This window comes from Pelodiscus sinensis, chromosome 28, assembly GCF_052426305.1.
Source record: "Pelodiscus sinensis isolate ZL-2025 chromosome 28, ASM5242630v1, whole genome shotgun sequence".
NCBI lineage: Eukaryota > Metazoa > Chordata > Testudines > Trionychidae > Pelodiscus > Pelodiscus sinensis.
The window spans coordinates 12230842-12258661 of NC_143079.1; the positions used below are offsets into that span (position 1 = coordinate 12230842).

General features: G+C 61.0%; 2 protein-coding genes across 3 annotated transcripts; one reads left to right on the forward strand and one right to left on the reverse strand.

The window, feature by feature from the left end:
* The first annotated feature begins 933 nt into the window (after nt 1-933).
* Nucleotides 934-9510, forward strand: MAT2A (methionine adenosyltransferase 2A). The gene is made up of 9 exons (XM_075910981.2): nt 934-1091; nt 4313-4390; nt 4508-4630; nt 4814-4926; nt 5048-5191; nt 5443-5661; nt 6130-6312; nt 6926-7059; nt 7957-9510. The coding sequence occupies exons 1-9, from the start codon at nt 1001-1003 to the stop codon at nt 8057-8059; spliced, it is 1188 nt and encodes a 395-aa protein (XP_075767096.1). The 5' UTR covers nt 934-1000; the 3' UTR covers nt 8060-9510.
* Nucleotides 9511-11895: 2385 nt separating this feature from the next.
* GGCX (gamma-glutamyl carboxylase) lies at nt 11896-27274 on the reverse strand. 2 transcript variants are annotated; one of them, XM_075910980.2, is made up of 15 exons: nt 27118-27274; nt 26326-26535; nt 24507-24665; nt 23941-24106; nt 20622-20700; nt 18372-18478; nt 16632-16795; nt 16111-16388; nt 15478-15609; nt 14762-14913; nt 14354-14523; nt 13953-14083; nt 13329-13476; nt 12895-13090; nt 11896-12497 (listed from the first exon to the last, which is right to left on the reverse strand). In XM_075910980.2, the coding sequence occupies exons 1-15, from the start codon at nt 27143-27145 to the stop codon at nt 12341-12343; spliced, it is 2277 nt and encodes a 758-aa protein (XP_075767095.2). In that variant the 5' UTR covers nt 27146-27274; the 3' UTR covers nt 11896-12340. The 2 variants fall into 2 exon arrangements, with proteins under 2 accessions (XP_075767095.2, XP_075767093.2); XM_075910978.2 differs by lacking the exons at nt 15478-15609; nt 27118-27274.
* Between the last annotated feature and the right edge of the window lie 546 nt (nt 27275-27820).

A 27820-nucleotide genomic window follows, 5' to 3' on the forward strand; every position in this document is an offset into this window, starting at 1 on the left:
GCGGGAGATGGGGTGGGCGATGGTGAGGCGGGGTGGGCGGGAGATGGGGGGGGGGGAGGGAGATGGTGGGAGGCGGGGTGGGCGGGAGATGGGGGGGGAGGGTGGGGTGGGCGGGAGATGGGGGGAGGGAGATGATGAGGCGGGGTGGGGGGGAGATGGGGGGAGGGAGATGGGGGGGGGAGGCGGGGTGGGCGGGAGATGGGGGGAGGGAGATGGTGAGGCGGGGTGGGCGGGAGATGGGGTGGGCGATGGTGAGGCGGGGTGGGCGGGAGATGGGGGCGGGAGGTGCCGGGGGGGGGCTGCCCTGAGGGCTGGCGCTGCCAGAGGCATGAGGCCCATGGGCACAGGGCTATGTGGCGCATGGCGAGGTGGCCCTAAGGGAGGATCGGGAGGGGGGGGTCACACTGGCCAGGGGAGGGGGAACTAAAAGAAACCAAAATGGCCGCCAGAGCGGGTCAGCCCATGAGGCACTTTACTCGCCCGCCTCCTTCCTAAGCGCGTGCGTCACACTGCGCCTGCGCGCCAGCCACATTTCTCCCCACCCCCCTTCCCGTCGGGAGCGGCTCTCATTGCGCCTGCGCGACATCCCATCACGCCTATTCCTCGGGCTGGAACCAAGCGTCTGGGTCAATCCAAGTGTCAAACCCGGGGGGGGGCACAGTTCTTCCCTGTACGCCTTGCGGGGCCGACTTAAGGACGGGATTTATTGCCTTGCCCTGTGGCGAGTTGTGAAGAGACATTTCCCTTCCTCCGTCTCCGAGCGAGCTAGGCCATGTGGCAGGGAAGGGGATTTATTATATAACGAGGCCCCCTCCCCCGGGGAGTGGTTGAGTCCAGGCCCGCTCTCTCCGCCCTCCCCGAGATTGGCGCGTTGCGGCGGGGCGGGGCCTGCCGGAGGGGGCGGGGCCGAGGAGGGTATAAATAGGGGCGCTGCTGAAGCGCCCTTCTCGTTCTGCCGAGCCCGCTGCCCATCGAGCTTTGTTCCTGTTTTGCCGCCGCCATGAACGGGCAGATCAACGGCTTCCGCGAGGCCTTCATCGACGAGGGCAGCTTCCTCTTCACCTCCGAGTCCGTGGGGGAGGGGCACCCAGGTGAGGCCGGGGGCGAAGGCGGGAAAGCGGCGGGCTCCGCAGGATGCGCGCGCCGCGCGGGGGCGGGGGATGGGCCCCTCCGAGCGCGCGCCCTGCGCCCTCAGCCGCACGCGCGCGCCGCATTGCGGGCTCGGCCGGGCGGCACGTGAGCGGCGCCGCGCGCCCCTGCAGCGCCCGCGTGGGGAGGGGGGGGGGCGGTTGCCCTCACCCGCCTCTTCCGTCCCCGCGCGTGGCCGCTTCCTGCGCTAGTCCCGCGCAAAGGGCAGGGCACGAGCCGCGCGCCGGCCCCGTGAGCGAGCGCGTCCACGGGGGGGTCCCGGCCTCCCTCCCCCCCCCCCAATTGTGGGCGGGGGCGAGTCGTGGGGGGGGTCCCGGCCTCCCTCCCTCCCCCCCAATTGTGGGCGGGGGCGAGTCGTGGGGGGGGTCCCGGCCTCCCTCCCTCCCCCCCAATTGTGGGCGGGGGCGAGTCGTGGGGGGGGGGGGGTGTCCCGGCCTCCCTCCCTCCCCCCAATTGTGGGCGGGGGCGAGTCGTGGGGGGGGGGTGTCCCGGCCTCCCTCCCTCCCCCCAATTGTGGGCGGGGGCGAGTCGTGGGGGGGTCCCTCCCCCAATTGTGGGCGGGGGGGTCCCTCCCCCAATTGTGGGCGGGGGGTCCCTCCCCCCAATTGTGGGCGGGGGGTCCCTCCCCCCAATTGTGGGCGGGGGGCCGGGTGTTGGAATCGTTCCTGGCCTTCCCGCGCGCGCCCCCCCCTTGAACGCAGCACCTGAGGGCTGAGCACACTTACATCCGGTCTCTCCTCGTGATTCACCCTTGCTCCAGCCAGGGGCTGTGGGCCTGGTGACTGGTGCTCATGGGGGCTTCCTGTGATTTCCTCACATCCGTGGCAAGGCGGGATTGACCTGCGTCATAGCCCTGGACCCTGGCTTTGTGTCGGCTACTAACGTGGTTTTGTCTGCAGCCTCCATTTTGGGGCCTTGTTCTGTTCAGATTCCCATTCTCTGCTCACACTGCATGACAGACTCAATCCTCTGCCCCTGCTGCGGAGGCTGCCTCAGATGGGTCAAGCCAATGGCCAGTGATGGTCAAGCATAGACTGGCTAAACAGGTGACCAGGCTTCAAAACCTGCTGCTAATAGTCTTGCAGGTGAAGCCAGGCTGCAGCAGTGCTCACATTGATTATTGCTGCGTAATTCTAACCAGCAGTCCTCTGGTATCCTGGGTATGGGATTTTAAATTCTCTTTAGTCTATTTTGTTGTTTTTTCTTCACCGTGTAAAAGATTAATAGTTCGCCTGTAAACTACATCCAGGGGGATTTTTTATCTCCCTGGGTACTCTACAAAATGATGCTTCTTGTTGCATCCTTTCCAGCACTGCTCTTTCACCAGTCACCCTGAAGTTCTGAGGAATGAATGGATTAGAGATGACAGGAAGGGGGTAGCTCAGTGTCAGGCTTCCCTTTATTCCATTTCATCCCCCTGCAGCGCACAGAATTAGGTCACTTGCTACATGTCTGATCTGAAAGGTCATTGTCAAGGACATCTAGCCCTGAGTAGCTTATTCATCACAGAATGTGAACAGTTCTTGCAAAGCCCATAGTGCGTTAGGGGTTTCAGATTGCTCTAGAATTGTCTGCAGCAGTCATGCTGGAGTGACGCTGACCAGCTGAAACCAGTTCTGCAGTCAGGTGGGCAGTGCTGCTGGTAACTTAGTTGCTTCTTGGCAGCCATGCCCAATGGCAGTGTGAATGTAGCCTACAGTATTGCATGTTAGAGTGTAGTCATTTAAACAATTAACTGATAAACCTGGGTTTATTGATTAATCCAGATGAGTTGCACGCATGCACACACTCCTTGCTGCCTCTATCAGTGCTGAATTTTAAGCTGGTGCCTCATGCATGCTAGTTCCCATGGAGCTACATGCCCCTCCTGTGGAGCTACTGGAGGGGGGCAGGTGGGAGCCAGTGCCTTGGGGTGCACTGTCCCTACTGCCACACAGCTGCCTCTATCAGAGGCAGCAGTGTGTGTGTGTGGGTGGGGGGGGGGGGGGGGGGGGCAAATGGGATTCTGGAGCAGCCTCTGATGGCAGTGCTATGGACAAGCCACTCTATGGGATGCTGGAGCAGCCTCCGTTCCTGGTAGCAGCTGGGGTGTTAGCAGCATGTTGGATACAGAGTAAGGGATGTTAGAGCAGTTTGGCTAATCGTGTAGTTGATACAAATTGTATCACTTACAGGTTAGTCGATAAGAGGGGCTGTTCTGCAGAGCTGCAGTGGTGGGTAGCTCCCATGGGCTCTTACTGCTTTTAAAACACAGAGGTGCCAGATGGCATGGTATCAGCTTGTGCTGCTGTTCAGCAGCCCGTTTGCTGCAGCCTCCCCTATCCCCTGCTGCCTCTGATAAAGGCAGTGCTGGGGGGAGGGAGGGGGACTGGCTTTTAAGCTGACTTCTGCCAGCACCTGCTCCTGTCCCCTCCTTGCTGCCTCAAGTGGGGGAGTATTCCACTCTTACTTGCTTATCCCTGATACAGAGGCAGCATCGTGGGTTGGCAGGGGACAATCTGGGAGTGGATCCAGGAGCACGCTGGCTGTTGGCCCTGCCCCCATGGAAGCATTTTAGTAACTGTAACCACGAAAAATTGTTGTGGCTACACAATTACTAAAATAAATGCTATCCAACATCCATCTTAAAATGCCATCAGTGGGGTTATGATGGGTGCATGCAGACCCTTGCTTGTGTGGATGCGAATCTAGAATGATTTTGCTGCAAGTGGCCATTTTGGCAGGCTGATTTTTCTAAAATATCTACAAACCAAATTGAGGCTGCTACCTTCAGTATGTGCTAGAGGGCAGAGCCACTTGCAGATCGGGTGCTGCTGTGATTTGGGTGCCAGAGTAAATCGCTTGGCAGCAGGTTGTTGTGCTCAGGGCTGTGGGAGAAGCTGTGTGCATCACAAAGGTGGAATAAGTGACTCCATTTAAGTCCTGACATAAATGTAACTTGATCCTAGGAGTGCCACTTGCACATGCTGCATCTGAGGGACAGTAAATGACAGTGTAAGATGGCACTTTTGCCTGGGGTTGTGTAACGGCAGTGGTTGCTTTCTGTTTGCAAACGTATGTGGAGACTCCCAGAGTTGGGTGGAATTCAACATATTGACTGGAAAGGGAGTTTAGTGAAGTGCACTGTGGCTGGAAAATGACTGGCTGCTTGATTTCTTTTCAGATAAAATATGTGACCAGATCAGTGATGCTGTCCTTGATGCCCACCTTAAACAAGATCCAGATGCCAAAGTTGCTTGCGGTGAGGTTACCTAGCCTAGGAAATGGGGAGAAATTGTACCTGTTAAATGCACTTTCATTACTTTAGGAGAGCTGTTTCTCCTAGTGACACTGAAGTTGATCTTTTATCCTCTTCTAGAAACTGTTGCAAAGACAGGGATGATCCTTCTAGCTGGCGAGATCACATCTAGAGCTTCTGTTGACTACCAGAAAGTTGTGCGTGACACAATCAGACATGTTGGTTATGATGATTCTTCTAAAGGTAAGGGTTTCTGGCTGCCTATGTCTGTGTTGGGAAGCTTGTGTTGCTAGCTTTGAGTAGAATGCTCTTGGCTGCTGTCGGTGAGTTGGCTGAGTATTTGTTCCTCAGAACACCATCACCTGTTCGGGGCTAGATGGATAAAGCTGGGATTCTGTGAGCCTGAAATTCTGCTTTGTGTGTTAGGGTTTGATTACAAGACTTGCAATGTGCTGGTAGCCTTGGAGCAGCAGTCCCCTGATATTGCCCAGGGAGTCCATCTGGACAGGAATGAAGAGGATATTGGTGCTGGGGACCAGGTTCGTATTCTAGTAATAGCTCGTCTGAGCTTGGAGATGTTCTAGTGTATGGGACATATTTAGCACTTCTCAGGAGTTGGGTCTGAAGTTGAGGTTCTAGACTCTCTCTCCTGTCCCATAGGGCCTGATGTTCGGTTATGCTACTGATGAGACTGAAGAGTGCATGCCCCTGACCATTGTCCTAGCGCACAAACTGAATGCCAAGCTGGCAGAGCTGCGGCGCAATGGCACCCTGCCCTGGCTACGGCCTGACTCTAAAACTCAGGTAAGTGGAGCCCTGCTGTACAGCTCCAGGAACGGGCGTGTGTGCAGGAGCCTGGCTGCTGGCCTCAGCGTGCTAAAAGCAGAATGGATTTCAGTTCTTTGGGTGAGGGAGGGTGGCCAGGAATGAAGTGGCACTAGTCTGTGTTCTTGCCCTCTAATGTGCTGAGTGGGACTATGGAAGGTGCTACTGTCCCTCCCTGTTAGGATCTACTGTAGATGTGTCTGACTGGTCTGTTGGGGGTATCCTTTCAGGTGACTGTGCAATACATGCAGGACCATGGCGCTGTCATCCCTATCAGGGTCCACACGATTGTCATATCTGTGCAACACGATGAAGATGTCTGCTTGGACGAGATGAGAGACGCCCTGAAGGAGAAAGTGATTAAAGCTGTTGTGCCTGCAAAGTACCTGGATGAGGATACAATCTACCACCTGCAGCCAAGTGGCCGCTTTGTCATCGGTGGGCCCCAGGTAAAACTTACTCGATACTCCAAGTCCAAGAAATGGATTCAGGTGTTTCACACCGTACTTGTCAGCAACAGGGAGGTAAAAGGTTAACCAGTTACCTGCTGGGTAATGCTTACCAGTTAACCAGCAGCTCAAGACTGGAGCAGCCCCTGCCCTCAGGATCCCAGTTATCCAGTTAAATGTAATGTTTAACAAGTTAACTTTTTAAATGGGCTTTTACATCTCCAGTTGGCAAACCAGTGTTTTGGAGCCGAAAGCTGTTTGTACAGTTGCACTAAAGTGAAATCCAGTTGTTGTGAAGTGGGGACGGGGGTTAATTTGAAAGCCCTGTGCCTGCTGATGTTAGAGGGGTCTTGTGATTAACTTCAGTGGGTACAAGGGTTAAGTTGGTGTGAGCAGTTATTTGGGGCAGCTAAAGTACTGCAAAGGGACCAGTGTTTGAAAACGGAGCCTAATGGGAGTTAATTCCAGGGAGATGCTGGCTTGACTGGCCGGAAGATCATCGTTGACACCTATGGTGGCTGGGGTGCTCATGGAGGAGGTGCTTTCTCGGGGAAAGATTACACCAAGGTGGACCGTTCCGCTGCTTATGCTGCTCGTTGGGTAGCCAAGTCCCTTGTCAAGGCTGGTCTGTGCAGGAGAGTGCTTGTCCAGGTATGGCCACCTGCTGCTGAGGTTTGCAAGTGAGCTGGCTGGGCAGCTGGTATTGGTGGCTGGCAGGATCTCTGCCTTTAAAGCCCCACTGAACCAATGATCTTGGGGCACTGTTATGCCAGGGAAGGGGGTGTGGCTAGCAGTATTGGGAGCCCATAATTCCCAGCACCATCCCACCAATTTGTACTAATGGGAAGCTGATGGTGCGAGTGGTGAATAAATGGAGCTTGTAATGGGGGTAGCAGATCCTGCCCAAACCTAGGGCACAGTGATCTGTGGCTGGCAGGGACCAGTGCCGTGTGCTGCACTGGGTGGGTGTTCCTGCCAAGTGACTGCAGAGCAAAGGGTGACCCTGGAATAGGAGGCGAGATGAGAAGGGAGCGTGGGCAGCGCAGGGGAACATGAACAGGCAGTATGCTTAGGGCAGCTGGATGGCTTGTTCCTGGTGGGGTGTGGCATGAGAAGCAGTGGAGGGGCGGTTTGTGGAGAGAGGAGTCCGTGTTATGGGAACCAGGTTGCCCTTCAGACTTGGGTGAACAGGTGTTGGACTGGAGGCCCGTGCGGCCATCTGCCTGGCTAGTGCTGAGACACGGGATCTCTCCTCTGCCCACAGGTGTCCTACGCAATTGGAGTGTCCCACCCACTGTCCATCTCCATTTTCCATTACGGCACTTCTCCGAAGAGTGAGCGGGAGCTGCTGGATATTGTGAAGAAGAACTTTGACCTGCGCCCTGGGGTTATTGTCAGGTAAAGATGGTAATGCATGCCCAAGGGTCGCTCCCACTCCCTTGTAGGGAAATCTCTTACTGCCAAGGAGTAGGAATTGAAGGCCTGGGTAGACTGGCAGTGCAAATGCTGCTGGAGTGGATCCTTACCATGTCACTGAGGTAGAAGTACACTTCTCCAGGCTGGGCTGCCTAATACCCTACCCCATTTCTGTAACCAAATGGGCGGCTTAAGTATCTGAGAGCACTTGAAGGCCGAGGTTGCCTTAAGACGGGGGCTAAATGCTCCTGTATTAAAATCTAGGATTCTAGAGCAGACTTGGCTGCCTAACCATCTTAGCAAACCCTTTGGGTGCACTTTTGAGCTGGAGTGTTGTGCTGCTGTTTGCATTCATGCCTGTTTTGCAACCTGTGCTGGAAGCATCAGATTTAAAGTCAGAAGTAGCCATTGGGCTAAGACAAGAGCTGCTTAAACAGAAGAGATAAGTGGTTTCACCAAATGGATCACCAGGTGCTGATATGCTGTAACCCTGTCGGGTAAGTATCTCATGATGTCACGTGAGTTCGGACACTTGTCGTTTCTCAGGAAGAGTTCAGACTGACCTGCAACTAGCGACGTGTCCTAGGACCCATCTAGAGAACAAAGCCTGAGAAACAACAACTGCTTTTTAAAGGAAGTGAGGAGCCTCAGTCAGAATGAATCCAGTTGCGTGTAGTCTGGTTTTATAGCAAGGTGGAAGGTGTCTTGGCCTCCCATGCAGCATATGTAGTTCCAAGCCTGCTCCACCAAGGGGGTGTTTGCCTCCATGACTTCCCCCTGCTGAGGAGTGAGGTCACCAAACCAGAGCCTCTGAACTGTCTTGTTTGCTTTGCTTGTGATTGATTGCTCTGTATTAAGTTTGGGACTTGTATATTCCAGGGATCTGGATCTGAAGAAGCCCATTTATCAGAGGACTGCAGCCTATGGCCACTTTGGTAGGGACAGCTTTCCTTGGGAAGTGCCCAAAAAGCTAAAGTATTGAGTGTTAGGCTTTTCTCCCCAGACCTGTTGGCGTAGGCTACAGAGAAGCTTTCAGGCTCTGGGGGAAAGAGCCCCTCTTCCCTCACATCCTGTCCTCCTGCTCAGCTCTTACTCAGCAAACCTCGTCCATTGTCATGGGGACCATGAGTTAGACCTACCCTCCTAGTTCTGGCCCGTGCTCCTTTAGTGGAACTGGTTGAGCACAGGCTACCTGTGTAATGGCCCAGAAACAAGCAGGCAGCAGCCTGTTGCATAAACGATGCTCTAAGATTGGCTCCATTATGCCCGAGAACCCAGCCCGAAAGCCTAAACTGCAGTGAGTCCCCTTCAGATGCTGACTGAGAAATTGTCCTTGTACCGTGCACGTGGGGTCTGCTTCACCATGGCCTCTGTCCAGCCCGCCAAGCAGCATGATTTGTGGTGTCTAGAATGTAGAGCCTCCTAGTGCCTGTAACACGCTCAGTCTGACTGTAGCTTTAGCCTGGGAGCGCTTCCCCCTAGCAGACCAGCCTTGCATGCAACAAGTTCCACTTGGAGCTCCAGCCTGCTGCAGTTTTTATTCAAAGGCAGTTCTTTACCCATTTGTGGCGCTTTACGCTCTTATTCCCTCTGGAGCTGCACCAGATTTTAACCTCTCCGCTTTCAGCTGTCTCTTGGGAGGACGTACGTAATAAGGTTTTTTAAAAAAGAATCAATCCTATGCATGGTTTCAGCACTAGCCAAACCTCACCATCCCCTGTCAACGGGCACTTGGCAGCCAGGGGATGTATTACAGAGAAGTCCCCAGGCAGTACCCGAGGTCTGTAGGCTGCACACTTTGGTACCAGAGTAATTTTTTTCTTTATAAGAAAGCTGGAGAATTCCACACTGCACAGAACTCCTCCTGGGTTTTTAAACTTTGTTTTATTTTCAAAGCCAGGTCCAATTTGTGCTCTGGACAGTTGGTGTCGCTACAGAGAAACCAGCTTCCTTCAGAGCCACAGGTGCATTTGGAGGGGAGGAGAGGTGGCAAAAATAACCCTTCATACTTGAACATTTTTCTAATTGCTTATTTATTGTGCTCTGGGGCAGGGTGTGAGTACAGAGAAGCCCTGGGCTCAGATGGCAGCTTTTTAACACATTTTTTGACACCATGATTCTTTGCCATGTTTCCAGCATTCCCTGATAGGCCAAGGTGTCCTACAGAAAAACCTTGGGTCACACCTACAGGGGGTCTGGCTGGTGTGAACGAAATGGAGAGGGCGAAGCTAGGGCAACTGGCCATGGGAGAGGCTGATTTGGCTGGTGTTGTACAGAGAAGCCAGCTTGTTTACATGCTTTTCCCAGGGTCTCTTCCCTGAGTGGAAAGTGCCTTTCGTGATCTATTTTTCTGGAGGTTTATTACGTATGTCTGGTTCTTCACATCCCACCAATTAACTGAAGATCTGAATAAAGTGCTAGGTTCTACCTGAACAGTCTCTGCACCAAACTTTATGTGGAACAGCGCATCCCGTGGAGGTGGGTATGGCTCACTCGTGCCCGTGGATAGGGCCACACTAGGTTACGTCTGTGGGAAGGGGGATGGAGTCTGTGGCCAGCTGTTTGCTTGCTCTGCTGTGGAGAGACTAGTGCTTAATTGGGAGGCAGGGGATAATTTTCCACTTCTTGTTCCCTCTCGGTTTAACCCGGTGTGCCTCAGGCAGGGTGGCTGTAGGTTGCTTGAGGTTTGGGCTGTGAGCTGAGCCTAAGACAACTTCAGCTTCTGCTCCTCTGCATTAGAGAACTGCACCAGGCTGGCCAGGGGCCCTTGGTCTAAGTACAGCTAGCACGGTGCATGCTCTGCTGCCAGGAGCTTCCTCCAGGGTCTGGGGCTTCTGCCTGACCTGTTTGCACCAGCAGGGCTGTTTGGGATGTCCCAGGCTCCTGGGGGTTAGACTAGTTTGGCAGAGCCGGATGGTCTCTGGTGCAGTTTGTAAGGGAGGCTGTACGGGCCTGAGCAGGCTCTGGCCTTAGTGCTGCTCCTGCTGGGGGAGGGCAGGTTGCAGGAGGAACCTAACAAGCTCACAGGTGCCCTACAGTGGGGGGGTTGTAAGGGGAGGAAGTGTCAGGCGGGCAGGTTTTGGGGCTTTCGGGCAGAGCTGGTACTCCTGGGCTACAGGCTCAGCAAAGGGCAGTTTGTGGCTGAGCCATTTCCTAGGGATGGGGGGGGGGGGGAGGGAGGAGAGGAGAGATGGATGGATTTTTCAAGTGGCCACACATCCAGCATCTGCTGCTTGCAGTCAAGGCCCAGATCTAGGCTCTAGTCCAGTTCTATGGCTGACCTGGGACTGGGCATGTGTCTGTTTCCCAGTGTGGCTCCCTCTGTCAAGATGGCATTGGCCAGATCTGGGCCTGAGGGCCACAGTGCAAGGTGTGGCAAGGGGGCAGTGGCATTACCCAGATAAGAGGCTCCCTGGCCAAGCTGTGGGCAGACCTAGGGCTCCAGCGAGCTTGGTTGTCCTGGGCTCTAGTCACCAGTGAGTGGGACAAAACTGAGCCCCTGCTGGGGATGCAAGCCCTGTGTGGGGGCAGGTTGGCACTGGGTGCTGTGGTTCCATCAGTCCCACTGCTCCTTCCCCCTGAAGCCAGCTTGGGGGGAGGCAGTGTGTTCTGCTTCCCAGGGACTGGGCCCTGCAGTGGCCCCTTGGGCAGGTGGCCATGCTGTGACACCCAGTTGGGCTGGCTGAGGCAGCAGGGATGTCTGTACAGCCAGGCTGGGCAAACAGCATTGCTGGCACAGACCTGCTCCTCTCCCCTCCAGAGCCAGCTGTGCCTCTTCCATCACTGCCCCAAGCTGCAGGTGGGCAGGGCCTGAAAGAACCCAGCCTGCCTCCTGTCCCTGCTCGGCCCACTGGCCAGCAGCTGCCTCAGGCCCAGGAGCAGAGCCCTGCTGTCTTGGCTACTGCATGAGGGGGCTGATGCAGCTGACACTCAGCCCTGCTGACCTGGCTTCCCAGCCCCAGCTAAAGCCTTAAGTGGCTTGGAGCTACCTTCATCCAAATGAAGCTTTCAGGGCTCTCTCTGGTGGTGCCCCCCTATTGCTTCAAGTGAAAGGGGGGGCAAGCCCCATGCAAGCCCAAGCCCCCACCTTTCCTGGCTTGTCCCTTAGCATCTGTGCATGTGCCCCTGGTTCACCCAGCCCTGCTGGATGGGGACAGGGCCCAAAGCTGAGTAGTGGCTCAGCTCCCAGGGCTGAGTAAAACCTACCCCCCAGCCCTGAGCAGGTTCCTGGTCCCAGGTATGTAGGGGGAGGATCAGGGCCCAATCCTGAACTCCCACTCCCCAGCAACACCTGGCGAGGGAGCAGGTGGCCAGGCTCTGCAGCCCACCCTGTGTATGTCAGTCTGTCCTACCCCAGCCCTGCACTATTCTCAGGCTGCCATGGGGTCGCTGCCTGGGACCTGCTGGGCAGGCAGCTGGAGACCAGGGGCCAATAGGGCTCTGCAGTGGGGTGGCCAGCAAGAGCTTCACCCTCAGCCCAGCAGGCACCAAAGGGGAGGGGTCATGGAGCCTCAGGCACCTGCACAGGAGACAGCTGGTGCTGGGATCAGGGGTGGGCTCTAGGTCAATGCTGCTGCCTCTGTTCCTGTTTGGGGGGGGGGGAGAGAACCCACATGTAGGGATTCTGTGCTGTATGGGGGCAGGATTGGGGGGGAGGGGTACAGTTAAAAGCAAGAGGCTGGGCACAGACCAGGCTGGAGCCACACATCAGCTACCCCTACCTGCCCCCACCCCATGCAGACTGGGGAGGGGTACTGCTCACTGCAGGAGGAGAGACAGGGCCCCTCCCCCAGGCAGGGGCAGGAACCAGCCCCAGGCTTAGAAACAAGGCGCTTTATTGAAGGAAAGGTTAAGCCCATTGAGCTAGAAGCCAGTGCCCAGAGAGCACCCCTCCCCCAGTGTCCCTCGTGCCCCACCTGGCCTGTCCCCAAGGGAGCTTGCTCACTGTTGGGCACGTTGGCCTCATCCCCAGACTGAGTCCTGACAGCCACCCAGCCAGGCCCCCAGCTCCCAGCCCTGCTCTACCCTCCCTGCAGCAGTCAGTGCTGGCACAGGGCCAGGCTGCAGGAGATTCCCAGACAGCCGGGGCTGAGCCGTGCCCATGGCCACAGACAGAGCTGGAGACAAGGGGCCCCCTTGCATGAGCACTAGCAGCCCAGCAGAGATGGGGGACCAAGGGTGCACTGGGCAGTCCCATGGAGGTGGCAGTTGGGCTGTAAAGCCCAAGGGGGGGAGGAACCCCTCTCTGATGTGCCCGCTGGGGTCAGAGCTCAGTCCGCTCAGGCTCCTTCTGCCCCCCTTCTGGGCTTGTGGTGCCCTCCGGCTGCTGCATGTTGGCAAAGGCCACTTCCTGCGCCAGCTGCTCCAGAGACGGGCGCCCCAGCACCAGGTTCCTGAGTGAAATCCAGGTCATCAGGAAGCTGTGAGGGAAAGAGCAAGGGCTGACTACAGGCCTGGGGAGAGCACTGGGTGCACTTGCCAGGAGGTGTCAGTAGGGGGCTTGTCTGTCACAGGGGCGGGGCTGGGAGGAGGCAGGTGCCCTGCCGGGGCCCGGTCTGTCACGGGGGCGGGGCTGGGAGGAGGCGGGTGCCCTGCCGGGGCCCGGTCTGTCACGGGGGCGGGGCTGGGAGGAGGCGGGTGCCCTGCCGGGGCCCGGTCTGTCACGGGGGCGGGGCTGGGAGGAGGCGGGTGCCCTGCCGGGGCCCGGTCTGTCACGGGGGCGGGGCTGGGAGGAGGCGGGTGCCCTGCCGGGGCCCGGTCTGTCACGGGGGCGGAGCTGGGGGCCAGTCTGTTGCCAGGGCGGGACCAGGCGCTCACCTCCGGCGGAACAGGAAGTACTTCTTGCCAGCAAAGCGCTGCAGCCGCTCCCCCAAGGTGGCGTTTCGCCGCCTCTGCAGCTCCTCCAATCGCTGCTGGCGCCGCACGAAGGCCTGGACAAGAGGGTCCGGCTGTGTGGTGGTCCCCAGGGTGCCATCCAGGATGGGCTGTAGCTCGGGGGGCAGGGGCTCTGTCTCTGCAGCAGGGGGACAGAGCGTGAGAGGGTGACTCACCCCCAGGGACCCGAATGCCATAGGGAAGGGGAAGCGTTCAGGACAACCCCCCCGCTTGCCTGCCTGGACACAGGCACTGGTGCCCAGCAGGAGGGGTATCCGCCTGTTACACACACACATCCTGCCCCTCACACCGCAGGGGACCTGAGCTCAGGGCAGCACCGGCCCCAGTGGCCAGGAGCCAAGTGCCCACGGACTCACCGCTGCCGTTCTGCACCTTGTCCCGCAGCTCCTGCAGCTGGGTCAGGTTCCGCTCCAGGGCCACGTCTGTGGTGTTAACGTAGACGTACATGTAGCAGGAGGGCTCGGGCGACACTGTGTGCACCTTGTGGTACTCGCCTGGGGGCAGCTGGACCGGGGGGGAGGGGTCAGTGACTGGCAGCAGGCCAAGTGGGCTAAGCAGCAGCCAACTGCCCTCACCCAGAGGCCTGCCAGGCCGGACTCAGGCTGGGTCTAGGATGCAGTCGCTAGGGGAAGAGACGCAAACCGAGAACCACAACAGGAGAATCTTTCCCTGCTTTTTTTTTTTTTTTGGAAGAGACTTTTCTGAAATTTGTCCTGTTTACACGGGGCCAAGTTTCGGAAAAGCCTCTTTCGGAACATCCCCCCTTCCTGAGGCAACGAGAACGTTTCAGAAACTGTTCCTTGGAGCCCTCGGGATCCTGGAAAAGCTGCAGTGTAGACATAGCCACAGTGCCCAGCTTGGGGGAGAGGGGGCAGGAATCCCCCCTCCCCCCTGATCTGAGGCCAGGCCCCCAGCACATTCAGCAGATCGAGGCCAAGAACCAGCCAACCTCCCTGCCAGGTCTGGGCCCCCACCCTTACCTGCATCCTGTCCCCCTCCCGCAAGGTGTAGTTCCTCTGCTCCTTGAGAATCTCCACTGCCACCTCCCCCTTCAGCAGCTGCAGGCTCGTGTTGCCCAGGTCCTCGCTCACAAAGTTCTCCAGGTGCAGGCCTGGGGTGGGCACAAAGGGGGTGAGTGGAGCCCTAGGGGACCCACAGGACATGCCCATGACTAGGGTGCCAGCCTAGGGGCTCCTGGCCTCAGGAAAGTGACACGAGGGCCTGCTGGGAAGTCTCTCCTGGAACAGCCCCTCCCCATCTCCCGCCTCGCAGTGGGTAACAGCTGCCCGGGAACAGAGCTGCTCCTTCAGGTGACACTGCAGCGGCCGAGGCTGGGGCAAGCCAAGGGGCTGTTCAGAATGGGACAGGCTGTGGACCCCACCTGGGAAATCAGCGATGAAAACCACCTCGGTCTGGTTGTCCAGCGAGCTCTCGATCTGCTGCAGCGTCGCTCTCCAGGGAGACAGGTTGACCAGCAGCGGCTTGAGCCACGGAGTGTGGCGGAAGGGAGACCACTCGGCCCGCACGATGTCCACCTGCGGGTCGAAGAGCCTGGCCGGCAGGAGGGACCCAGTGAGTGCCGGGGGTTGCAGCCACAGGTCCCTCTGGTACCCTGCCCCGACCTGGCTCATCCCCCCAGGCCCAGGCCAGAGCCAGCCGCCGGGTCACTGCTGACCTGGAGAGGCACCAAGTGCCTGAGGTGGCCAGGAGTCGGGGTGCCCTGAGCTGGGCAGGGGGCTGGCCGGCCCTTGCCCCGCTAGCTGACCTGTGCCCCCACCCCCACACTCGCCTCTGCTGGAAGCGGTCGTTGATGGAGACCCAGATGTCGAAGTAGATCTCGGGCTGCGAGACGTTGTAGCTGTGCAGCAGGCGGCTCAGGCAGGTGGCGTACTGCTTCAGCATGTCAGCGTGGTCCTTCCAGCGCCGGCTCTGCGTGAAAACCTGCCCAGGCACCAGCCGCTCAGACCCAGCCAGGGCAGCTCTGGGCCTGCAGAGATCCCACCAGCTGTTTCCCCACTTGTATCAAGGCAGCTAAACTCAGCTGCATCTGAGGGACAGAGCCAGGCCTGAGCGCAGGACTCAGAAAGCCCTGGCAAAGACCCCCCAGGTCTGAAACCCACACTGCACACATGGGAATGTAAAAAGACCAGCCCCCTAGGGCATGGGGCTCCAGCTGGCACACAGGGCAGGGAACCACTCACCGACAAGCAGAGTTTGGGGGAGAGGAGTCAGCAGGACGACAAGGTTCTAACCAGAGCTCAGGGAGGGGAGTAGGGTCTAGCAGTTAGAGCTAGGGCAGCAGGCTGGGAGCCAGGAGTCCCGCGTTCTAGCCCTGGTTCTGGAAGAGATTTCCTCTGTGACCATCAGTCAAAACCCCCTGCATGCCTCAGTTTCCCCATCCATGCAATAGGTGCGGCCTGGGGCCACCTTTGTGACGTGCCCCGAGAACCTGAGAACAACTGGAACCCAGGAGTCCTGGCTCTGCCCTGGGGCGGGGTCACTCACCCCCGGGTTGAGGTAGCCCAGCTCCCCTGTCACGCCATCCCGGTAGGTGATCTTCACGTGCTGGTGGGAGCGGGAGTGGACCATCATGTCCCAGGAGTAGCCGTACAGCCCCTGGGTCCAGTTGTTGTAGCCCTGGGGCAGGGGGCAGATGTCAGGGGGGGGAGCCCTGGCCCAGCACCCCACTGGGTTCCAGCCTCTAGCCCAGGGAGCTGTTTGTGCTGCTCCTTTGCTGCCCCCTGCTGGGCAGGTGGGGATCAGCAGCCGTGGCACCACAGCCTACCTTGAAGCCACGGCTCGGGGCCCATGCCCCCCCTCCCTGCACCCACCCCAATACCTGCGTGGGGCTGCTGACGCAGGCTCCTGGGGAAAGTCAACCCAGCTAGGAGGGGGAGGACCCAGCCCCACACATGACTCCCCATGCCCCTGGACATAGGTGGCAGGGGAAGTGAATTGGCACCAAGCAGGGGTCCCAGCTAGTCCCTCTCCTGTGTGAGCACCAGCTGCCCTGAGCAGCTATGCCTATGGCCTGTTCCCTATAGGCTCCCTATGCCCTCCGCTAGCCCCCAACTGCTGGGGGGCTCCCCGCCCTCAGAGTACCCAGAGCCCGTGCTGGGCGCCCCAGTGGGGCCCTACCTGGGTGATGAAGTGGGAGTAGGGCAGGAAGAGCTGCTCCAGCACGTACAGCACAGTGAACAGGGCCCCCAGCTTCTGACGCAGTCCTGGCCCCCGTTCCCTCTTGCCCTGGCCCTTGTGCTCCGGCCCCCTGTACACGCATGCTGCACTGGGCTGCGGCGGCTCCAGGGAGGGCAGGAGCCTGCGGAGACAGGCCGGGAACCTGGCGCCCAGGCGGCGTGGCCAGTCCGGGTAGCAGAACAGGGGGCTGGTGGCAAGCATGGTGTAGGAGAACATGCCTGTGGGGGAACGGAGACATCAGCCAGGGAACACCCCACCCTTCCCCTCCAGGCAAGCCATGGGGTGGGAGGACAGCAGCCAGGGGGATTAAACTCGGAGGGGGAGGGGAGGAGGCAGGACTCCTGTGTTTTCTCCCCAGTGCAGTGGGTTAGCTCATGGGGAGGCAGCGAGGGGCCAGGACTCCACTCCCAACTCGGGGGGGGAACGGGACTCCTGTGTTCCATTCCCAACAGCCCCCTTACCGATGCTGAAGAGCTGCGAGTTCATGCAGTGGAAATAGGAGACGAAGACGAGCGCTACCGGGCGGGTGGCATCAAAGAACAGCAGGTAGCCAGCCGTCAGGTCCAGCATCAGGCCCCCGCCGTGCACCACCAGCAGACTGGTCATCTCCTCCGACAGCACCAGCCTGGGGCACGCAGGGGTGAGACCCTGTCCTCTGCCCAACACGAGCCTTCTCCCCTGGAGCCCCCAGGCCACCTCCCCCTCCATACCCAGATCCTCCATGTTCTCCACCCCACGGCAGCCCCCAGGCCACCTCCCCCTCCATACCCAGATCCTCCATGTTCTCCACCCCACGGCAGCCCCCAGGCCACCTCCCCCTCCATACCCAGATCCTCCATGTTCTCCACCCCACGGCAGCCCCCAGGCCACCTCCCCCTCCATACCCAGATCCTCCATGTTCTCCACCCCACGGCAGCCCCCAGGCCACCTCCCCCTCCATACCCAGATCCTCCATGTTCTCCACCCCACAACAGCACCAAGCCCTGTATCTGGGCTCTGGGCCTGGGTGAGCGTGAGGGAGAAGGGCAGCCCCTGGAGGTGCGGGGGATAGTAACGCCGCATCCCCTTCCATGGTGGCCAGTGATCTCGGGGTGGGAGGACGGGGACCCTGGATGGCCAGGGAAGGAAATCCATGCCCCAGCCACTCCGTTTCCCACTAAGCCCCATGCAGGGCCTCAGCGGATGGGGGTCCCCCTCCCCTGCCGGCCCCAGCAGAGAACTGCTAGGGTGGAGGCAGCTGTCTGGGGCCAGCAGGGAGGGGCCCCTTCCCCCAGCTGTGGCAGATCCATTTGGAGCCCCGGGGAAGCAGCCAGCACAGGAGGCCCAGCTCCTAGGCAGAGGGCCAAGGGCTCCACACACTAGGGCGCCCAAGGAGGGGCAGGCACCAGGCAATCTGCCTTAGCACCCAGCTCAGCCCAAGCTCCAAACCCCGCACCCAGAGCCAGCTCCTGCCCCTCAAGCCCCCAGCTCCACCCCAACCCCAGCCCTGAGCCCTCCCCCCACCCGAACTCCCTGCTTCACCCCTCAGCCTGGAGCCCCCTCCTGCATCCCAAGCCCCGCATTCCCAGAGCTCTTGCCCTACCTCGGAGCCCAAACCCCCAGCCAGAGCCTTCGCACCTCTGCACCCCAACATCCTGCCCAAGCCCCCTGCGCCCCACCCCCACCTGATGAAGTGTGTTATTTGCATATAAAGGTGATGTGTCGCACACCCCCTCCGGGCCACACCCCCCGCACGCTGGCACACGACAAAATTCATTCTGCTGGGGGAGAACTCGAGGGAGCCATGCTTGCCACCCTCCCTGCACCTGCAGCTCTTCCCCCTGGCTGGACTCCCAGGTCCCCTCCCTCTCCCTGGATTCCCATCACTGTGAAATGGCTCCGGCCCCCAGCCTGGGTCAGCGTTCGCACCCCCAGTCTTGGGGGCACTGCCCTGAGCTTGTACCCTTGGCGCAAAGACCTTGGCAGGGGCTTTGTTTCCCAGCACTCCAGCTATCGCCCACGGTCTGCCGGCATGGCAGGGGCCAGGGCATGGGGCCGTGCTAGGGGACTCAGCCGTCAATCCCACACGCAGAGCAGCGCCCGCCTCCCTGTGGGCGGGGTCCCTCTGCAGGCACCCAGCCATGCTGGCGGTCAGGGTGAGACAGCGACTGGCCAGTGCCCACAGCAGCCAAGGAACCCAGAGCTTGCCCCCCAGCACTCACTTGAAGGGGTCGAAGAGCCAGTGGCGGGACAGCGACCCCATGGAGTAGCCTTCTACCCAGTCAGCATCCAGCTTCTTGATGCCCGCGATGAAGTAGACGATGAAGATCTGAATGACACAAGTGCCGTGAGCAAGCCCTGCCGGCACCAGGCTCCTGGGCCAAGTTCCCGCTACGCTGCCCGTGAATCCCACCCAGGGCTCGTGGCTGCAGCAGGGCAGCTCTCCCCCGCCCTCCTGGCTGTCCCCAGAGCGTGTCGATACATCGCCGCTTAGTCATAAATCTCTGCACTAATCGTGAAGATTTCAACTTTGCATCGAGTCCTTTTATACAGAAACTCTGCACCTTTTCATATCGAACATAGAAACTTTGTAGAGTCTTGGTAGGACAGGCCCTAAAGAGAAGCAGTGTGAAGAGAACGTCTTTGCACCAGAACAGATCTACGGGCTGCCCTATGGAGCGACAGGCTAAGGCGGAAGGCGAGCACGTCCGGGCAGTTGGGAGGGGCTGGAATCCAGGTCCACGGACAATGGGACCTGGGAAGTGGGCTCCCTGAAAGATGACTGGACCTGTGGACGCCTTGGGAGTCAGCAGCAAGGGCCTGCTTTTGGAAGCCCCCTCTTTGGAGGGGAATGTGGCACCACTGAGACACCCTCCCGCAGAGGCGCCACAGACACTGACTGCATATGCCTACGATGATAGATTTGTAGGAGAGGGGAGCCCCTATCAATCTAAGGTGTCTAGTAGGGGGACCCTGGGTTTTCTTCTTGTCAACATGGGAGCAGCAATCCGGATCGGCTCCCCACCTAACTCGCCTGGCCAGTGCAGTTAGGGGGAGCAACTACTGGTAACAACCGGGGGGACCAGACAGAGTGTGCGTGGATTGTATCAGGTGCATGCCCAGCACGGATTGCTGCGTGTATCACCCACAGATGTGGCGTTCTGCCCTATCCCCCTGGAAAGCTCTCCTGCCGTGCTATTGAGTACAAGTGGAGCCACTGCAGCAGGGGAAGGGGGGGACCAGCACAGCAGGTCTGGCTCCTAAGTGGGGGAACCCTGGGGCTCCACGAGCTGCCTCTGCCCTGAGGGGGCGCTCCCAGGCCAGCTGCTGGCCCCAGGACACACCAGGCAGCCCACTTTAGTGCTGCTAACCAGGAGCTACCCAGGTAAGCCTGAGCCCCAGGCCCTTGCCCGCAAACCTCCTCATGCCTGGCCTCACTCGATGCCCAGACCCCCCCTGCACACCAACCCCCAGTCCTGAGCCTGTATCTCCAGCCAGGGCCCATGCACCCCAGCCCTGAGCCCCCTCAGCCCCATGCCAATTTTGTTATGTACCCCAATACGGAGGTGATGTGTCACACATCCCCTGCACACTGGTGTGCACAAAATTCATTCCACTCGGGGTGGGAAAAAGAGGGAAGCCTGGGCCGGGCCCAGCCATTCAGCACCAGCCAGCATGAGGCACAGAGCGAGGAGGCAGAGTGCACGCTGAGAACACTTACAGGGGAGGGGGGTGTATCTGCCTGCACCTTTCTTACCAGGTCTCAGAGGCCTCGCTATTTTTATCCCTGCATCACAGGTGGGGAAACTGAGGCAGGGAGGGGCTGGGATGGGACCAAGGTCACAGTGAATCAGCAGCAGAGGTGGGAATACAGCCCAGACCCCCATCTCTTGCTCTAGGTCAACCCCTCTCTCAGCCCCCAGAGCACTGAGGTTGTTGGGGCGGGGGGAAGGTTCCCTCTAATCTCTTCCATCTGCGTGAAGATTTTTTCCATCCATGTGCAGAATAAATGTTCACGTGCACTGGGGCATGTGCCAATGTGCACCACCAACAGTGACTAACCCTGAGCGTGGGCATGCTGCTAATCAGCCGGGCAGCACTGGAATCCCCCCAGCTTCCAGGGACCTCTGGGGCGGGGGCAAGGGTCTGGCTGCCCTCACCCTTCCAGGCAGCAACATGCCCAGTGCCCCCTTGTGCTCAGCCCGAGTGACTGCACCAGCCTTCTTAGCCCCTTCAGCAGCATGGCCAACCCCATGCCAGATGAGAAGGACCCAGCAAGGGTCCTGACCAGACCAATGGCCGGGCAGGGAGCTCTGCTGGGAGCCACCTCCCCAGCCGACACCCTCTCCTGGCAGCTGGGGCAGCCCCTTGCCAGAGGGGCTCAGAGCAGCGCGCCCTGCAGGGCAGAGCGAGGCAACGCACATGTGGGGTGGGGGCTGCCCCACACGGTGCCCGCAGGCCCCCGTTCGTACCTGCATGCGCAGCACCGTGTAGTTCCACAGGGGCACGTGGGCGTTCCTCTTCCGCCGGTCCCGGAGGCCGTCGATGGACCTGGGGGAAGGAGCTGCTGTCAGGGTCCGGTTGGGCTGGCGCAGCCAAGCCAGGGGCCCTTGAGCAGCCGAGGCTGCCCCACCACTGGCACCCTGGTACTTATGTCAGAGCCTAGCTATGGGCAGGCCTGGCAGCAGCCCCCAGCTGGGCTATGGGAACCAGGCTCCAGCCCTGCACGATGTAGGGGTGAGACTAGCTGAGCACAGGGGACCCGTCTGACTTTGCTGCAGGCCGGGTTAGACGTGGGGCTGGGCGTTCAGGGGTGCGACCCGGGACCACACGTCTGAGCGCTTGTTCTTGTGCACTGCAATCAGGTGTGTGCGCATGTGCACGGCTGCCGTAGGGTCGGCCTGGGCACCCCCTGGAGTCGTGCCCCCAGGTGCTCAACACAGGACCCTGCCAAGCCGCCTCCCACTCAGCTCCTTCTTCCCGTGACAGCGGGAACAGCCTGGTGATCTCGATGCTTCTGGGCGCAGCAGCAGCCCCTCCCACGGGGCGTCAGGTGCTATTGGTGAATAGCTAGCGAGAGATTCTCTCTGGGGGGGTCCCTTCCCACCCATCTCGACTCCGGGCAGGCCTGGTCCCCTGGCTTCAAAGCTTGTGAAACCTACAGCAAGTCTGTGCCCAGCAGAGACCCTCACTCTTGTCTGAGGAGCTTAGGAGGGGGCCACCACATGGGCAGGACCCTCAGGCCCCACACAGGGAAGGAAGGACAGAGGCAGCACCCAGCCCGCAGTGATCCAGGGAGGATGGACCCTGCGCGGAGCACCCAGCACCATCAGTAAGAACAAGGCCTTGCAGCACCGTTCGGGCGCCCCCAGTCCCTGGTGCCACAGGAAAAGAAGAGGCCAGACAGGCCGATCTCCCGCTCCTCGGCCTAAGGATCCAGCCCCTGCGAGACCCGCCAGCTGGACCCTCGTCTGGCGCTGAGCCAGAGCTGGGCGCTGCCCCTTCAAGAGCTGCTGCCCTTCCAGGCCCTGCTCTCCCCACCCAGAGGGCACCTTCTCGAGGGAAGCCACAACAGCTGCCACGATGCTCCCTGAGCCCTAAGAGTGACCCATCAATGCCTGGAAGCAAAGCTCCTCCGTGGTCCTCAGGCTCTGACACCTTGGGGACCCCTGTAGGTCCAGCAGGAGGTTCTCCACCCAAGACTGACTCTCTTGCCCAGCACTGGGGCTCATGCACCGGCAGCCCCCAGCCCACTGCCCTTTCCACCACGCCGGGGCGGAGTCCAAGGTCCCATTCTAGGGGGGCATCCTGGTTTCAGCCACATTCGTGACCCCTCTGGCACCGGCGGGAGGCATCCAGACGCCTCCAGCCCCAACGGCCACACCGGAGAGTTCTGCAGATACAAATCTACCCGTGGATCCACAGGCCTCTACTCCGAAGGGACACTGCAGCCAATGGAGAGCAGCAAGGGGCTGTCGCCCCGCCCCAGCAGCCTGGCTGTACCACTCTCAACCCCGCCCCAGCAGCCTGTATGATCCGACGGGAGATGCTGCTGTGGCGATGGCACAGTGGAGCCTGGCAGAGCTGCGGATACAGATGCCCACCCGCGAATAGACATTTGCAGCTACACGGGGCTCTACACGCCGGCGCAGACGACGGTGGCTCTGGCCCCGACGGGGACACTCTCAGCAGGTGGCGCCTTCCCTGAGTCATGCTCCCCCTGCACCGAGGGCCCACGACACTAACGTATCCCTGGTTGGGGTCTCGGCCTCCCCAGGCGAGGTGTTGGTGGCACAGCTCCAGCTCCAGCCTTGGCAGACAGCAGCTTCTCCAGCAGTTGCTGCAGAGGCCTGCCCAGGGCCTGGGCACCCCGGCAGAGGCAGTAGTGGAGGATGCAGATCCACGGGTGCCCAGCCTCACCCCTCCGGACTGGTGTGTTGCCTTGCCCCTTATGAAGGCCAGGCCTGACCGACAGCTAAGCACCATGAACGCCCATGCCATCCCAGGGCCACCAGCACCACTAAGCCCTGACGCACTGCAAACCGACACAACAACCGGGGCTTTCAGGGACACGCCCCGAAAAATCAGGAGGCCAAAGGCCTAGACCTTCATGGGAGGAAGGTCCCCTCATGGGCTGGTGGCAGGGGACTCCCCAGGAGTGGGGCTCGGAGCGCACTGGCTGCAGGCCCTGCCTCCAGGGACCATCGAATAATCGTGTAACCACTAAGATTTGGTGCAGTTACACGATTATTAAACTAAACATCGAACATCCCTCATTTCCGGTAGCGTAACCTCAGCCAGGAGCGGGTCTGAGCTCAGGGCCCCTACACCTCTCCCCCTGCTTTCTGCCAAAGGTGGTGGGGCGGTTCCACGCCTCCCGGTGTTCTCCCGCAGGCCGCTCTCTAGAGACGCCGCTCCCGGGCGCTTGCAGAGCACTGCGAGAATAAACCTCTCCCAAAGGAGTTCAGCTCTGTAGCCGCAGCGGACAGAGCGCAAGGGGAAATCTGGCAGCGGTGCACATGGCACGCACCTGATCGCAATGGACGTGAGCCACACGGGTACAAGAAGGGGAGTAACCAGTTCCCACGACAGGATGTTTATTGGTGACCGTGCGGCTTGGTGTCTGTGCCCCGCATGCCCCCGGCCAGCACCGACTGCAGGATTTCTCCATGGGCAGAATGGGGGGTTCGGCAGAGAGATTTGGGGCCCGCTGCTCACTGCACGACTCCCCTCTGGGGACTTGTCCCAAGGCGTTGGCCCTGCCCCGCCCCTTTGGCTTGGCTCAGGGGAGCGGAGCCCTGCGTCTCCTCTCCCAACGTGGATTTGGCAGCAGCGTGGAAACAGCCGCGCTGCTGCGGTGCAGTTTCCAGCTGGCTCGCTTTTGCATGTGGCTGCTTTACTGTCACACACGGGGCGGACTGCGGAGACTCTCACGCGTGACAGAGGGCGTTTCGGCAGGGCTCCCGCCCTGGGAAATGAACCTAGGCCCCAGCACGCCGTGTGAACAGACCCACGCTGGGGCACAGCACCAAGATGGAATTGTTGGCACGTGGCAGGAGGGACAGAGTCAGACTGCCTGCCCCCCCCCCCCCATCTAGGTCCCACTCAGGGCACCCATGACCAGCAGCAGCGTCAGTGCCCGACAGGAAGACCCGGCCCTGGGTGGGCAGGGGGCTGAGGGGAGGAAATTCATGGGAAGAAAGGGCTGAGTTGGAGCCGGTTTCAAGAGCCCCCCAGCCCCATCCTGCAATGCGCTGCCCCTGCCCACCAGCCACGCCCGCCTGGCCCTACCAGTAGCGGTTGGCATCCATGAGGGCAAGCTGGAAACCGAGCAGGCCGTACAGGTAGGAGTGGTTGTTCCAGGCCGTCTTGTCCAAGAAGAAGACGTACCAATAAGGCAGCACGAAGAGCAGGCAGCTCAGCCGGTAGCAGCAGCCCAGCATGATCCCCAGGGCCCCTGGAATGGGCGGGAGTGGTCAGCAGGGGGCAGGGGTCCCCCCTAGAACTTCACAGTCTGGACCCCACATAGTCAGCATCTGCAGGGTGTGGCTCTGAGCCTGTTCCCACACATGGTCACCAACTGGCAAAGTTGCCCTGGCATGGCTGCGTCTAGCATGGGCTGGCTAGGCCCCCACCCCCACATGTGGCTTGAGCCCCGATATCAAACCAGTCAGGGCCTCTCAGACACTGCACCTCCCCAGCCCCAGCCAGCCCCCTCAGCTGTGACATCCAGACCCCCCAGCCCTGCCCATGACACCCAATTCCTCCAGTCCCGCCTCCTCTGGTCCCCCCCAGCCTCCCTGATCCCTCAGTAGTGCCCAGCCCCACCCACCAGCAGTCCCCCCCAGGGCCCTCACCCAGCAGCATGACCGTGTAGAGTAGGTACATCCAGTCCAGGGGCAGCGGCTCCAGGAAGTTGAAGAGGGGGAAGCGACAGACCTCCAGCCCATCCAGGTACCTGTGGTCCAGGTAGCTCAGGCCACGCTCCTGGGGGATGTCCAGGGCCATCAGCAATCCTGACACATGGGCAGACACATTATGGGGAGGGTCCCCTGGCCCCCCTTCCCTCATGGCTAGCCCAGAGGTAACTGGGCCCCCCAGGCTCAGCCAGTCCTGGAGGTGGGGCCAGCAGCCTGTGCAGTCGGGCACAGAACCTCAGCAATGAGGCAACCACATGGCAGCTCTGCCAAGAGCCACCCCTACCCCACCAAGAACCCACCCAACCAACCGCAAACACTCCCGACGGGGACCCTCCACCTGAACCCAGCCCTGGCTGAGCACCACACCCCTTTCACCGGCAGGGAAACAAGACTTGCCAAGGCTACCCTCAGGAACCCGGGCACCCCGCCTCATCTCAGGGCTGACCTCGCTGGCTATAGCAGCCCAGCAGGGATCCTGCTGTTCCCTCCCACACTCCCCTGAGCTGGCAGAGGGGCCCAGCCTCACCCAGGGATGCAGCCCCAGGTCTGGCTCACACAGCAGCTGGGAGACCCAGACCGTAGGCCTCTGGATGAAGCCTGCCTGGCCCAGCAAGGCTGCTAAGGACCAGGAGAGGCTGCCACAGGCAGCAGCAGGAGCCGCGTCGTGGGAAGCCAGCACCTGTGAAAGGTGCCAGGCTGCGGGGAACCAGGCTTGCCCAGGGCAAGGCTGGGCAGAGAACCCAGGAGTCCTGGCGCCCAGCACTGTGCAGGGACAGTAGAGTCAGTTGAGGACAGTGCCCCTACTGAGCCCCCTTTTCCAAGTAGCTGAGCCAGCCTGTGTCTGCCTCACAGCGTGGCTGCAGGACTCTTCCCCCGAGCCCCGGAATCCCCCGCGAACAGCCAGAGGGTTCCCCCCTTCCCCACCGGGCCTGTCTGAGAGCATGTGCTGTGCTGGGGCGCAAGGCCCCTCCTGGAAGGACCTGACCCAGATTCACCCCCACCCTCCAGGGCGCACTGGGGGCAGGAGGGGTGTGGCCAGGGGATTCCCACAAGCTCCCAGTGCCCATGTGCTGCCATCTCTGGGCAGCCAAACACCAAGATCTGCCCCTCCCCCGGGAGGCAGAGCTGGAAGCCCCCTATGGCGCCTTCCTGATCACTGGGGCCTCCCTTCCCCATGCTGAGGCCAAAGTCCCTCCATCCCCCGCAAGCAGAGGCCACTGGCCCTAGCTACATTGCAAAACCAGCTCTGCCCAGGGACTGGACCCACCCGCAGGCAGCCCAGCAATGGCAGGGCAGCTGGGGGGAGTCAGAGACTCTGAGCAGGGCCTACATGGGTCCCCTCAAGCAGCACCCCAATCCACAGGGGCTGGGAGACCCAGGGATGCATTGCTTCCAGGGTCAGGGCTGTGGCTGGGGAGGAGGGGCTCCTCCTTTCTCCGCTCCTGGAGCCCCACACAGATGAGGGACAGAGAGCAAGCTCCTGGGTCCTCTCCCCAACCCTGCTCTCCCTCTAGCCCCCTTGTGCCTCAGTTTCCATCTGTAAACATGGCAAACAACACTGACCCAGCAGGATGTGCTGAGATCAGGAGGCTGGGTTCCACAGGGGAGATGACAGCACCATCATCCCCAGCACCTAAGGGACTTTATTGCCGCAGGACACAGGGTCCCGGACACACGGATGATTCCAGAGGTGACCCTGGCCAGCCGGGCTCCCCAGCACCAGCGCGGCTTGAGGGGCCGGGATCAGGGCACTCACCAAAGAGGAAGCGGAAGATGCCCAGGGAGGCCGGGTCCGTGGGCCTGTTGAGCAGGCAGACGAAGCGGTGCCAGCTGGACAGGTCAGCCCATTCGAAGCCCAACAAACGCTTGGCCCAACTGCTCCTCGGCTGGGCAGGGCCTGGCGCGCCCTGCAGCCCGTCCCCAGCGCGCCGCCTCGGGCCAGCCGAGGGCTCCGACAGCAGGGCAGCTGCAAAGCACCAGGGCAGGAGTCGCTTGGGTGGGGGGCGCTGGTGCCCCACACGCACGGTGCTGAGGTCGGCTCCCAGCTCCGCCGCGCCAGGCCGCCGCCCCCACCCAAAGCCTGGCCCCCAACCCGGCCAGCGCCCTCACAACCGCCCCCCCACCGGCCCCCCCGCGCCCCTCACAACCGGCCCCCCACGCCCCTCACAACCGCCCCCCTCACAACCGCCCCCCTCACAACCGCCCCCCCGCGCCCCTCACAACCGCCCCCCTCACAACCGCCCCCCTCACAACCGCCCCCCACCGGCCCCCCGCGCCCCTCACAACCGCCCCCCACCGGCCCCCCCGTGCCCCTCACAACCGCCCCCCCGCGCCCCTCACAACCGCCCCCCACCGGCCCCCCCGCGCCCCTCACAACCGCCCCCCACCGGCCCCCCCGCGCCCCTCACAACCGCCCCCCACCGGCCCCCCCGTGCCCCTCACAACCGGCCCCCCACGCCCCTCACAACCGCCCCCCCCCCCCACAACCACCCCCCACAGGCCCCCCCCCCCCACAGGCCCCCCCCGCGCCCCTCACAACGGCCCCCACCTGCCGCGCGGCCCCGTGTCGGCTCCATCTCGCGGATCGCAGCCCCGCGCTCCGTTGCTAGGACACGTCACCAGCGGGGCAGCCGCAAAGCGCGGGGGGGAGGGGCGTCGCTTTACGGCAGCGCTGAGGCGGGCGCGACCCAGGCGCGCGGGGCCCCTCCAGCCCCGCCCCCGCCCGCAAGGGGGCGCTGCGCCCCCCCCCCCCCGCCCTTGCGGCGCCCGGACGCCTGGTTCTTCCGCCGCGGGGGGAGGGGACAGGGCGCGGGGGGGGGGCTGGCCCCCCGTTTCGTGCAATCCCCGCGGCCCCCGGCAGCGCTGGGGGGATGGGACCCCGGGGGCAGGGGTCTGCTCGTGACTCGCTGTGCGACACTGGCCGTGCCCGCTCTGTGCCTCAGTTTCCCCCGCTGTCCGATGGGGTTGCTGAGGCTGAAGGGGGGGAGGAGCTTCAAGTCTCTGGGATCTCACCGGAAAGGGCGAGGTAGCAGCCCTGCTGCTGCGGGTCGCCCGGCGGGCTGGGAAGCTGCAACGAGGGGCTGCTGGAGACGCCTTTCTCCTCTGCTGCTGACTCTGCGTGTCTTACCCCCCTCCCCAGCCCTGTGCAAACCCAGCACCTTTTGCTCCCAGGGCAGAGCTCAGCCAGCAGGTTCTTCCAGCTGGGCCACATTGAAGGGAAGAAGCAAACATGCATAGCCCCAAAATGTTAC